This window comes from Venturia canescens, chromosome 3 (assembly GCF_019457755.1).
Source record: "Venturia canescens isolate UGA chromosome 3, ASM1945775v1, whole genome shotgun sequence".
Lineage (NCBI taxonomy): Eukaryota > Metazoa > Arthropoda > Insecta > Hymenoptera > Ichneumonidae > Venturia > Venturia canescens.
Window position 1 is genome coordinate 7,202,296 of NC_057423.1, and position 12,444 is coordinate 7,214,739.

A 12,444-nucleotide genomic window follows, 5' to 3' on the forward strand; every position below is an offset into this window, starting at 1 on the left:
GTACGAGAAGGAAATAAATAAATTATACAGGCGACGTTGTCAATTTTATTCTTTCCAATAATCGTGATCGGGGGCCGCCATTTTTTTTCTAGAAGAACTTACCTCGCCAGTCGCTCTTCAACTCTGGTCTCAACCAGATCTCCCTCTCGTTCATTTTTTTTCCGTCACTCACCGAATAATGATCCTTCGGAATGGAATTAAGATGGCGGAACGCGGAAAAGGGTCGAAACCCGTGTCAAAGAAAAAAATTTACATTAATTTTGATTTTTCACTTTGCTTCTCATTATCAATCGGAATAACTGGATACGAAATCTGAAGGGATCATACGGGGAGTTTGAGAAAACGATCGCTTCTTTATTCCGCTGACGTCGTGATTTTTGAGAATCATTTTCTGAGGGAAGTTGAAAATAAACTTTGGATTGAAGCTCGTCGGTGATTGATGGATTTTATAAAAATAAAACTTTAGAAGAAAGTTTTTTACCAGGAATGACATGATTATTGAAAATTTTGTGCGCGTGAATTCAAAGTAAATTTAGAACTGTGAAATTGACGTGAGAAAGCCGCAAAAATAAACACGAGAAATGGCCTCAAACATGGAAAACTCTTGCGAATCGTACTTCTTAAAATTCCCTCGAACCCCTCAAACTTTTTCCTTCACGAACCATTCCAGTCCTCACGCAAAGCACGTTGATGGTAAACCTGTCAAAATGGGATTAATAAGACGACGAATCCTTTGTGGAGAAACTTTCTATTAAAAATTATCGAGAGCAGAACAGATATTCGGTCGAACTGCATGGATTGAAAATTTCCTTTATTATTATTTTTGACTACATTTCACCAATGTACTAAGCCGACTTTTGTCATTCGTCTTTCATTAAGTGCTCCATGAGTTTCCACTTAACGAAGTCATGATTCAAGGCTTTTATGATCCTCCAAAGTTCGCAGCATGAAGTAATATGAAACAGCGGTATTACAGACCTGTGAGAAAAATAAATTTACAGAAAAGTGCGTTATAGTGCGTGTCGTGTTTGACAAAGAATTACGGAATCGCGTTCTCTCAGTTCAACGTAGAAAAAGATTCAATCGATTTGAGCTTCAAAAACAATTCATTGCAATACTTGCAGCGACAAACATATCTACGGAGATGGTCCCCACGGAACAGGCTCTAAGAACGATTGGCTTGGAGCACGATATCATGGTCAGGACACTGGTCATGAGAGATTTGTGGCCCGAACCTGGCCAGTCGATCGCGTATATTGCCTCGCGAAGTTTGTCATTCTTTATGGATACAAACGCATATTAAAACAGTTCATAGTTAAAAGAGAATTAAAAACGGCCTCATAAGAAAAGGTGCCGAGCTATTCATTTGAGGAAATACAGCAGATTTCAATTTCTCTTGTTTTAATAAATCAACAAAAAAAAATGAAATCGATAGGAGCATTTTGATAACGAAAAGAAAATAGCAATAACGATACAGATTTTTCACAGTTCGTAGAAATTCTTAGGATGTTCGTAGGAAAAGTGTACCGAAACGTGGTTTCTAAAGTGACTGAAATCCCTCCTCAAATGAATAGCTATTTTTTCAATTTTCATGGCAAATACCTCGGTAGTCAGAGTCGAGCCAAACCATCCATAAAACAACGATTGAATAGCTTTCGTGATAATGAAGATAATAAAAGTAACGGCTTTTCGTGGGTCCATCTGCATAACACGTCAGAGAGGATAAGATAAAAAACTTACTGTTCGATCTGATACGACGACAGGCGGGGAGATAACTCACGTGTGAAATTTGCCAAATGAATGCGCACATAATCATTGCGTTCAGGACGGTGATTGAGAGTACGATCGGTCCCCAAATCTGTTCGAGATGAGCTTGGCAGCGCATCAAAATCTGATGCCTCGAGACGCACTCTTTTATAATTTCCTGGTAGTTTTCATTCGATTTCAAGGTCCTCAAACGGTAAGATATCGTGCGAAGCTGTCCGGCTATTTGAAAGATGTAGAATCCGAAGAGACCGTCGACCGATGATGCGACGCAAGTGATACAAAAAAATATGTAAAACTCGTAGCCGTATACGATCGAAAAAAACCATTTGTTCGTTCCGCCAATGGACCAGGGATACGCGGTCGGCATAGGAAGAATACATTTAATCTCATTCGCGCCGTGGATGAGCTGAATCATTATCGCTCTGATGGGCGCCGTCACGTACAATGCGCACAGCGTGTAGGCAACGATCGCAAAGAACAGCGAGGGTCGATAATACGTTAGCATAGGCGATAGCAAAATCGGTCGTAATTCGGGATCTTCGAGATCTCGAGAGAAACCCGCTTGCAGACTCGTCTGTAAATCGAGCAGTCGGTCCCGATGAACCTTCAAACTGATCATCTGCCCAACAATCAATCGTATGAATAAAATTCACGAATTGCTAGATCGACGTCAAACTTTCACTACGATCTGCGATCTAATATTACTTTTTGTGTGCTTATGAGAAAACCCAGTCCTAGGCCGAGACTGCCGATTAAAAGTTTAAAGTTCGCCATATGCAAACGCGCGAAATTAAAAATCGAAAAGGCCAACCAAAGCTCCGCAGCAATATTAACGAACGAGATCAAACGATAGAATACGCTTGGATTTACCACTGGCCACAATCCAGTCACTAACAACAATTTTTTTAGTGCTCCACTGTACCGATCGTACGTGACCAGTGGATTTGCCATTTTGCCGGTCTGTCTTCCAATAGAATTTTTCAAAGTACGATTTTCTTTTTGGATCTAGTACGTTTCGAGGATTTTTTCGGATTTGCATACGAATAAAACTTCAATTCGATTTTTATTTTATTTATTGCGCTGCATCGAATATTCCGAGTCAATCCGAATTACGATAGAATAGAAAAGCACATCTAGAAATCGTGAATTTTTGATTATAGCGAACTTTTCTGAAACCCAATGGTTTTCTAAAAATCGTTTGAGATTTCAAAATCTAACAAATCATGAATCAAACGCAAAACCACAATTATAACTTCGCAAAACTATAGTATTCAAATGCAAATCTTTATCGAGCTTTCAACTCCCTTCAAACTACTACGCCAGGAAACAAAAACGTTTTTTGCGTCTGCACTGTGAACCGATAGAAACGAGAATTTAATTTTTATGTAGTAGAAATAGAAATTGCCATCGTAAGTGATGAGAGTGTGGAAAAAATTTCTCAAACTTGGTTGTGACGGCTGCGATGATAGTCACGATATTCACTGCAATAATGTCATACAAAAGTTCATAAGTTGCTTATTTATCTATATTTTGTACGGAAGCTCTGGTACAAACAAGACGAAAGAATAAATTATACAGGCCACGTTAGTGATTTTATTCCTTCCGGTGACGTCATGGGAGCCGCCATTTTTTTTTCTGGAAAAACTTACCTTACCAGTCGCTCTTCAACTCTGGTCTCAACCAGATATCCCTTTCCTTCAATATTTTCTGACACTCACCGAAGCATGATCCTTCGGAGTGGAATAAAAATCGTGAAACGATAAAAAGGGTCGGAATTCGTGTGGAAGAATAATTTTACTTTAACTTTGCCTCTAATTATCAATCGGAATAATTGGTTAGGAATAACTTTAAAGAGGGATCGTGGAGAGTTTAAGAAAAGGAATGTTTCTTTTCTCCGCCTTACTTAGTGATTTTTGACAATCGTTTTCACAGCGGAATTACAAATAATAAACATTTTTGTACTGGAGTTCGTAGGCGAGCGACGGATTTTCAAGAAATCAAACTTTAGAAAAAAGTTTTTTACCTGAAACGACTCCATTTTTAGAAATATTGTGCGCGTATTTTCGATATAAATTTTGAAATTAAAAATTCACGGAAGAACACTGCAAAAATAAACACAAGAAATGGGGGCAAAAATGGTACGTTTGATATCCTAAAAAAATCACTCACTGACACTTTGGCAAATCGCATTCCTTAAAATTCCCTTGAAATCTTCAAAATTCTTTCTTTGTGAACCGTTCCACTTTTAACGCAAAGCATTCTGGTGGTATATGAAAGTGGGGATAATGAGACGACGGAAGTTTTTTGGAGAAATCTTATATCAACAACAATCGAAGACAGAACTGATATTCGATCGTATTAGACTGAATATATTCTTTAAAATTATTATTTTGTACTACTTTTCATTAGTACTAAGCCAACTTTTGTTATTCGTGTTAAATTTTGTGCTCCATGAGTTTCCTCTCAACGGAGTCATGATTCAAGACTTTTATGTTCCTCCACAGTTCGTAGCATGAAGAAATACGAAACAGCAGTATTACAGACCTGTGAGAAAAACAAATTTAAAGAAAAGTGCGCTATCGTGCGTGCCGTGTTTAACAATGAATTTCGATTTTTTTTTCTCAGATAAATACAGAAAAACATTCAACTGGTTTGAGCTCAAAAAATATTTAATTAAGAGACTTACGGCGACGAATGTATCTACGGATATGGTCCCCACGGAACAGGCTTTCAAAACGACTGACTTGGTGCACGATATCATGGTCAGGACACTGGTCATGAGAGATTTGTGGCCCGAACCTGGCCAATCGGTCGCGTAAATTGCCTCGCGAAGGTTGTCATTCTTTACGAAAAAAAACTCATCTTTAAACAGTTCATAATTCAAAGAACATTGAAAATAACATCTCCGAAAAAGATGCCGAACAGTTCATTTGAGGAACCACGGCAGATTTCAATTTCTCTTGGTTCGATTAATCCCCGAAAAAAATCGAATCGATCAGCAGCATTTTCATAATGAAAACAAAATAGCAATGACCGTACACGTTTTTCGGCGTTCATTGAAATTGTCAGGGTTTCGAGTAAAAAAATACTGAATCGCGATTCATAAAGTGATTGAAATCTCTCCTCAAATCAATCCTCATTTTCTCAATTTTCATAGCAAATACCTCGGTAGTCAGAGTCGAGCCAAACCATCCATAAAACAACGATTGAATAGCCTTCGTGACAATGAAAACGATAAAGTTCACAGCTTTTCTCGGGTCCATCTGCACAGCGTAGAGCATAAAATAAAAACTTTCACTCCGATTCCGCACAATAAGCGAGGAAATAAAACTCACGTGCGAAATTTGCCAAATAAATGCGCACATGATCATGGCATTTAGAACCGTGATGCAGAGTACGATCGGGCCCCAAATCTGTTCGAGATGAGCCTGGCAGCGCATCAAAGTCTGATGTCTCGAGACGCACTCACTTATAACTTCCCGATAGTTTTCATTCGATTTCAAGTTCCTCAAACGGTAAGATATCGTGCGAAATTGTCCGGCTATTTGAAATATGTAGAAACCGAAGAGACCATCGACCGATGCCGCGATGCTGGTGACACATGAAAAAATGTAAAACTCGTAGGCGTACACGACCGAGAAATACCATTTGTTCATTCGACCAATGGACCAGGGATACACGGTCGGCAAGGGAAGAGTATATTTGATGTCACTCGCGCCATGGATGAGCTGAATCATTATAGCTCTGATGGGCGCCGTCACGTACAACGTGCACAGCGTGTAGGCAATGATCGCGAAGACCAGCGAGGGTCGATAATACGTTATCATAGGTGATAGCAAAATCGGCCGTAATTGGGGATCTTCGAGATCGCGAGAAAAACCTGCTTGCAGATTCGTCTGTAAATCGAGCAGTCGGTCCCGATGGACCCTCAAGCAGATCAACTGCCCAACAATCAATCGAATCAATTAATTTAACGGGTTGCTGCTTCAATTATAATTTCATTAGGAGCTCTAATGATATACGATCTAATATTACTTTATATGCGCCGATGGAAAAATTCAGTCCTACGCCGAGACTGCCGATTAAAGCTTGAAAATTCGACACGTGCAGACGCGAAAAATTAAGAACCGAAATCACCAACCACAGGTCAGCTGCAATATGAATGAATGAAACCAAACGATAGAACACACTTGGATTTACCACTGGCCATAAGCCAAGCACTAACAACAATTTTTTTAGTGCTCCGCTGTATCGATTGTACGTGTATAGTTGATTCGACATTTCACCGGTTCGTCTGTCAATAGAATTCTTCAAAATACGATAATTTTTGTTACGCGGTTCGCTGCTCTAAAAATTTCGATTTATAATTCTCTTTTCGCGTCTAGTACGTTCCGAGGGATTCTCTTGATCTGCGTATAAATCAAGTCTCGATTTGTTTTTTTTTTTCGTTACTGATTATTCCGAATTTGTCTTGAACCGAATGATTTTCCAGAGTTCGATTAGGTTTCAGAAATTTAACGGATCATAAACCAAATGCAAAACCACGATCATGAACTTGGCAAAACTCGTGTTTGAAATCAAATTCTATGGAACTTTCAACTCTATTCAATTTACACATCCGGGAAACAAAAGGTTTTTAGCAACTGAACGGTAAACCGGTAGAAAAACACAAAGAAGTTTTTATGAAGTAGAAGTGGAAATTAACATCCGAGGCCGTGAGAGTGTGGAAAAAATTGCTCGAACTTGGCTATCACAGCTACAATAATAGTCACGGTGGTCACGGTATTCTCTTCAATAATATCCTAAGTTCATAAGTTGCTTATTTATCTATATTTTGTACGGAAGCTCCGGTACGAGAAAGTAATAAATAAATTATACAGGCGACGTTGGTGATTTTATTCTTTCCGATGACGTGATCGAGGGCCGCCATTTTTTTTTCTGGAAGAATATTGACCTCGCCAGTCGCTCTTCAACTCTGGTCTCGACCACATCTCCCTCTCGTTCATTTGTTTCCGTGACTCACCGAAGACTGATCCTTCGGAATGGAATAAAAATCGTGGAACGATCTAGAGGGCCCAAATTCGCGTCGAAAAATAATTTTACTTCAACTTTCATTTTTAACCTTGCTTTTGATTATGAATCGGAATAATTGGTTATGAATTTTGACGAGATTGCGGGGAGTTTGAGAATACGATTACTTCTTTACTCTTCCTTCGTGGTTTTTGAGAATCGTTTTCTCAACGAACTTTGCAAAGAAGTTTTCTTCCTGGAACTATTTTATTGTTAAAAATGTTGTGCGCGTATTTTAAAAATAAATTAAAAAATGAAAAATTCACGTTAGAAAGCCGCGAAAATATACACGAGAAATTACGTCGAAAGTGACAGGTTCGCGATATCCTAGAAAATCACTCAATGGCACTCTTGCCAATCGTACTTTTTAAAATTCCGTCGGACCCTTCGAAATTCTCTTTCGTCACATAGGAAAAATGTGAAAATTTGGGTTATGAAATGGAGAATCATTTTCGGAGAAACTTTCCATCAGCAATAATCGAAGACAAAACTTATACTCGGTTTAACTGGCTTGAAAATATTCTTTGATATTATTATTTTGTACTACATTTCACCAGAACTAAGCCAACTTTTGTCATCCGTGCTTCAGTTAGTGATCCATGAGTGTCTTCTTCGTGGAGTCATGATTCGAGGTTTTTATGTTCCTCCACAGTTCGTAACATGAAGTAATACGAAACAGCGGTATTACAGACCTGTTAAAAAAAAAAATCACAGAAAAGTGGGCTATCATGCATGCCGTATTTGACAATGAATTACGAAATCGCGTTCTCTCAGTTCAACGTAGAAAGAGATTTAATCGATTTGAGCTCAACAAATATTTAATTACGAGACTTACAGCGACGAACGTATCTATGGAAATGGTCCCCACGGAACAGGCTCTCAAAGCAACTGGCTTGGAGCACGATATCATGGTCAGGACACTGGTCATGAGAGATTTGTGGCCCGAACCTGGCCAGTCAGTCACGTACAGAGTGCAAAGTATGTAGACAACGATCGAGAAGACCAGCGAGGGTCGATAATACTTTAGCATAGGCGATAGCAAAATCGGTCGTAGTTCGGGATCTTCGAAGTCTTGAGAAAAACCCGCTTGCAGACTCGTCTGTAAATCGAGGAGTCGGTCCCAGTAAACCCTCAAGCAGATCAACTGCCCAACAATCAATCGAATGAATGAATTTAACGAGTTGCTTGTTCGATCCTAGTTTCATTAAGAGCTCTACTGATCTACGATCTAATATTACTTTATATGCGCCGATGAAGAAATTTAGTCCTAGGCCGAGACTCCCGATTAAAACTTCAAAGTTTGACGTGTGCAGACGCGAAAAATTAAGAATCCCAAAGACAAACCAAAGATCGGCTGCAATATTTATCAACGAGACTAAACGATACAACACACTCGGATTTATCACTGGCCATAAGCCAAGCACTAACAGTAATTTTTTTAGTGCTCCACTGTACCGATTGTACGTGATTAGTTGATTCGACATTTTACCTATTCGTCTTGAAATAGAATTTTTCAAAATACGATTAATTTTGTACGTGTTTCGCTGCTCGCGAAATGCCAATTTCTATTTCTATTTTGACTCTATATAATATGTTACGAGTAATTTCTTGGTTCCGCATATAAATCAAGTCTCAATTCGTTCTTTTTGTTATTGATTCAGCTTAAGGAATATTCGGGTCAATTTGAATTACGATAGAAAAAAAAGACATCCGGAAATCGAGAATCGTGGATTACTGCGAATTTTGCTGAAATCGAATGTTTTTCTAAAATTTATTCGGAAGTAAAAAATTTATCAAACCGAACGCAAATCGCGATCATAAATGTCGCAAAACTGATGTTCAATCTCAAATCCTTATCGAGATTTAAACTCTGTTCAATTTACTCCGCTGGGAAAGGAAAGCGTTTATAGCAGCTGAACAGGAAACTGATAGAAAAACACAAAGAAGAATTTGGTGGTTTCTATGTAATACAAATTTATACATCTGAACTAATGAGGGTGTGGAAAAAATCGCTCGAGCTTAGCTGTTACAGTTGCGGTGAAAGACACGGAATTCACTGCAATAATGTAACACAAAGTTCATAAGTTGCTTATTTATCTATACCTTGGAAGCTCCGGTACGAGAAAGAAATAAATAAATTATACAGGCGACACGTTGGTGATTTTATTCTTTCCGATGACGTGATGATTTGTTTGCGTCACTCACCGAAGAATCATCCTTCGGAATGGAATATAATTCGTGGAACGATAAAAAGGTTCGGAATTCGTGTTGAAAAATAATTTTACTTTAACTTTCATTTTGAACTTTGCTTCTCATTACCAATCAGAATGATTGCTTATGAAGGGATCGTGGGGAGTTTGAGAAAACGATTGCTTCTTTACTCTGCCTTCGAAAATTTTCATTACTATTATTCTCATTTTCATTACTATATGCTTTATAATTGGTTATTAATTTTTAGAGATTGTAGGAAGTTAGAGAAAACGAATATTTTTATTTTCTGCCTTCGTGAGAATCGTTTTCTCAGCGAACTTAAAAATAAACATTTTTTCACTAGAGTTCGCAGATGATTGATGAATTTTCAAAAAATCAAACTTCAGAAAGGAGTTTAAAAGTTGAAAACGCGAATCACATTTTTTCAAAATAAATTTAGAAGCGAGAAGTTAATCGGAGAACGCAGTGAAAATAAACTCGAGAAATAGTGTAAAAAATCGGAAGTTCGATATCCCAAAAAATTCACTTACGTATATAATTCAACGTTTAATAGGCATGCTCTAAGCGGAAGCAAAAACCTTTGAGTGATAAAATTGGTGGAATAAATAGGAGTAAAATTTGCTTTCCTGAAATTGTCATGTGCAAAAACTTCAGTAAAGAAATGACATACAACGCAAATAAATGGCAAACGTGTTCCTATGCGAAGTGCAACGTTCACTCAAAAAGTTAAAAACCCAAATAAGACGATACTATTTCGAATTGTATTTTGTCCACTGATACTTTCAACGTCATTACACGAGTTTGATTACTTTTCACACGTTATTTTGAACTATAACGAATTACTTGAGGCCTTTGCTCTGCTCCAAAGTTCGTAGCATGAAATAGTACGAAACAGCAGTGTTGGAGACCTTTGAAAAAAAATCAAACAGAATTGAAACTGATAAATTTTCTCACTGCCACAAATATCAAAATTTCCCTCAATGTGTGTCTCAATAAAAAATCATTTTGTTGTCCTCGACTCAACACTCACCGCGACGAACATATCCACTGATATCGTCGCGACCGAACAGGCTTTGAGAACGATCGAATTGTTGCACGATATCATGGTGAGAATGCTGCTCATGAAAGATATTTTGCCAGTGCCTGGCCAACCAGTCGCGTAAATGGCGTCGCGAAATTTCTCGTTCTTTATCAATAAAAAAAAAAACTCCTATGAAGACACTCCGTTCTCCCACTTATTTATGAATGAAAGCGAAAAAATAGTTGAATGAAAAATACCTCGATAGTCAGGCTCGAGCCGAACCAGCCATAAAAGAGAGTTTGAATGGCCTTCATGACAATGAATATCCCGACGATCATGGCCTTTTTCGGGTCCATCTGCACAGCGCGTCGTATCGATTTAATACTCGCGTTGATATTCGTAGTATAAACAAGCAAGTTACTTACGTGAGTAGCTTGCCAGATGAAGGCGCACATAACCATGGCATTTATAACCGAGATTGAAAGAACGATTGGTCCATAAATCCGTTCGAGATGAACTTGACAGCGCGTCAAAATTTGATGTCTCGAAACACACTCTTTTATAACTTTTCTGTGGTCGTCATTCGCTCGTAAATTCTCCAAGCGATAAGACAACGTTCGGAGTTGTCCGGATATTTTAAATATGTAAAATCCGAAAAGCGAGTCGACGGATGCTGCGATCGAGGCCACGAACATCCCCGCGTAAATCTCGAAAATGTACACGACCGAATAAAACCACTTGTTTGTTGGACGGTTGAACCAGGGATAGATCGTTGGGAAAGGTAACAAAAGTTTGATCGTATTGGCTCCGTGGGCGAGCTGAATCGCCATTATTATCATCGGTTTCACCCAGTACATTGTGAACAAGGTGCAGACTCCGATCGAGTAGCTGAGAGAGGGTCGATAATACGTTAGCAGCGGTGACAGTAGAATTGGTCGGAGCTCAGGATCGCGAAGGTCTTGAGAAAACGTAAAATCCAAATTCGTGTGAAGGTCTAGCAGCTCGTTCCGATAAAATGTGAAACAAACCATCTGCTCGATAAAAATCAAAAGCGTTATCCATCGACTGCTCCCATGATTCATGTTCTCACGAATTCAGGATTCTGATAAATTACTTTTTGTTTCGTGATAAAGAACGAGAGAGCCAAACCCAGCCCCTTTATCAAAAGTCCCAAATTCGTCATGTGCAGACGACAGAAATTGAGAACTGCGCACGTCGTCCAAACTTCTGCCAAAACATGGAGGTACGGAAGCAAACGGTAGAATTTGCTGGGATTTACCCTCGGCCACAGGCCAGCGAATAACAACAATTTCTTCAAAGTTTTATCGTACCAATTGTATTTGTCCATATGGGACGACATGCCGTCGATTTATCTGACAACCTGCAAGATCGGGAACTCGTGAAAGCAGCCAAAGGTTAACGACCCAAAGGAATTTTCAATTTTTGCAAATTTCCTTGGCTTTGTAAGCCCCTTTGAGTTTACTGAGTCGAATATTTTTCATTTAAATCTTTGAAAAAAATCGTACAGAAATTTCTAAATTTATTCTCCAGTGCTTAAGACCCAAAACTCAAAATGAAAGAAATGGCAAACCCAAAATTCATTCTCTCCAAAACGACTTTTCCGACGGGTCAAGCCCAATGAAAAGCAAGGAAAAAACGTACGAGAAATAAATGTTGCCAAACTCAATTATCTGATAAACTTGCAATCTTAGACCCCGAGTACAAATGGCTTTTCATTTGTCTTATGCTTCAAGAAAAAGTGAGAGAACGATGAGAGAAAATGACTTACGGAGTAAAAGTGCTGGGCGTTTAAATCGATGTTTGTGGAAAAAACGTATTCAAAGTTCGTTGCGACAATTGCTCACCGTATCCACGCGAATAATCAGCAGTTTACAAGTTATTTCAACTTCCTTATCATTTATCTATACCCCGTACATGAATTTCCGGTTAGAAGAAAAAAACATTAAATTATACAGGTAATGTCAGTGGAGTTTATTTTTTCCACATGCGCCATCTACAGCCGCCATTTTTCCTTGTGAAGTTCGTCTCACCAGTTACTTTCCGACTGTGATCGCAACCGGATCTTCTTTGTTCAATTTCCCGGGTGACTCGTTGAGAAACAATTTGTTGACTTGGAATAAGAAATATAGTGAAAATGCTGATAATAAACGCGATTATGTGCCTGAAAATTCAATTTGTTATTCGGACCTTTATTTTCGATGTGCAGCAGAAAAAAGATTTTTATAACCAACGATAAGAAACCACTTTTGTTAAGGGGTCGACCGAGTGTGAAATTTTGAAAAAATGTTTTCTTTCTGCATATTTCGATAGTCGATACCTTTAAAAATAACGTAATAAAATTTCGAATCAAAAAT

General features: G+C 38.5%; 3 protein-coding genes across 5 annotated transcripts; all 3 read right to left on the reverse strand.

Annotated features, from left to right (window-relative positions):
- Window positions 1-906: 906 nt before the first annotated feature.
- LOC122407833 (odorant receptor 67a-like) lies at window positions 907-2,718 on the reverse strand. Its single transcript, XM_043414274.1, has 5 exons — window positions 2,473-2,718; window positions 1,781-2,386; window positions 1,603-1,701; window positions 1,123-1,278; window positions 907-978 (listed from the first exon to the last, which is right to left on the reverse strand). Exons 1-5 carry the CDS (start codon window positions 2,716-2,718, stop codon window positions 907-909), a joined length of 1,179 nt encoding a protein of 392 aa, XP_043270209.1.
- A 1,417-nt stretch (window positions 2,719-4,135) lies between these two features.
- LOC122407830 (uncharacterized) lies at window positions 4,136-6,426 on the reverse strand. The gene is made up of 5 exons (XM_043414269.1): window positions 5,803-6,426; window positions 5,103-5,708; window positions 4,932-5,030; window positions 4,454-4,609; window positions 4,136-4,311 (listed from the first exon to the last, which is right to left on the reverse strand). The coding sequence occupies exons 1-5, from the start codon at window positions 6,046-6,048 to the stop codon at window positions 4,240-4,242; spliced, it is 1,179 nt and encodes a 392-aa protein (XP_043270204.1). The 5' UTR covers window positions 6,049-6,426; the 3' UTR covers window positions 4,136-4,239.
- A 964-nt stretch (window positions 6,427-7,390) lies between these two features.
- On the reverse strand, window positions 7,391-11,833 carry LOC122407828 (odorant receptor 13a-like). Of its 3 annotated transcripts, none has more exons than XM_043414267.1 (7): window positions 11,732-11,833; window positions 11,184-11,450; window positions 10,495-11,100; window positions 10,327-10,425; window positions 10,079-10,234; window positions 7,673-7,936; window positions 7,391-7,529 (listed from the first exon to the last, which is right to left on the reverse strand). In XM_043414267.1, the coding sequence occupies exons 2-7, from the start codon at window positions 11,427-11,429 to the stop codon at window positions 7,458-7,460; spliced, it is 1,443 nt and encodes a 480-aa protein (XP_043270202.1). In that variant the 5' UTR covers window positions 11,430-11,450; window positions 11,732-11,833; the 3' UTR covers window positions 7,391-7,457. The 3 variants fall into 3 exon arrangements, with proteins under 3 accessions (XP_043270202.1, XP_043270201.1, XP_043270203.1); XM_043414266.1 differs by having other exon boundaries at window positions 11,661-11,779; XM_043414268.1 differs by lacking the exons at window positions 7,391-7,529; window positions 7,673-7,936 and adding an exon at window positions 9,797-9,956 and having other exon boundaries at window positions 11,661-11,779.
- Window positions 11,834-12,444: the final 611 nt, after the last annotated feature.

Coding starts and splice junctions, on each gene's coding strand:
- LOC122407830 (XM_043414269.1), bottom strand. CDS start 6,048: ATGTCGAATCAACTATACACGTACAATCGATACAGCGGAGCACTAAAA. Junction 4,610..4,931: donor GCTCGACTCTGACTACCGAG/GTATTTGCTATG, acceptor TTTTTCGTAAAG/AATGACAACCTTCGCGAGGC. Junction 4,312..4,453: donor CCGTAGATACATTCGTCGCC/GTAAGTCTCTTA, acceptor TTTTTCTCACAG/GTCTGTAATACTGCTGTTTC.
- LOC122407828 (XM_043414267.1), bottom strand. CDS start 11,429: ATGTCGTCCCATATGGACAAATACAATTGGTACGATAAAACTTTGAAG. Junction 10,426..10,494: donor TCATCTGGCAAGCTACTCAC/GTAAGTAACTTG, acceptor CGCGCTGTGCAG/ATGGACCCGAAAAAGGCCAT. Junction 7,937..10,078: donor CAGTGGATATGTTCGTCGCG/GTGAGTGTTGAG, acceptor CTCGATTTACAG/ACGAGTCTGCAAGCGGGTTT.
- LOC122407833 (XM_043414274.1), bottom strand. CDS start 2,718: ATGGCAAATCCACTGGTCACGTACGATCGGTACAGTGGAGCACTAAAA. Junction 2,387..2,472: donor TTCTCATAAGCACACAAAAA/GTAATATTAGAT, acceptor ATTGTTGGGCAG/ATGATCAGTTTGAAGGTTCA. Junction 1,279..1,602: donor GCTCGACTCTGACTACCGAG/GTATTTGCCATG, acceptor GTATCCATAAAG/AATGACAAACTTCGCGAGGC.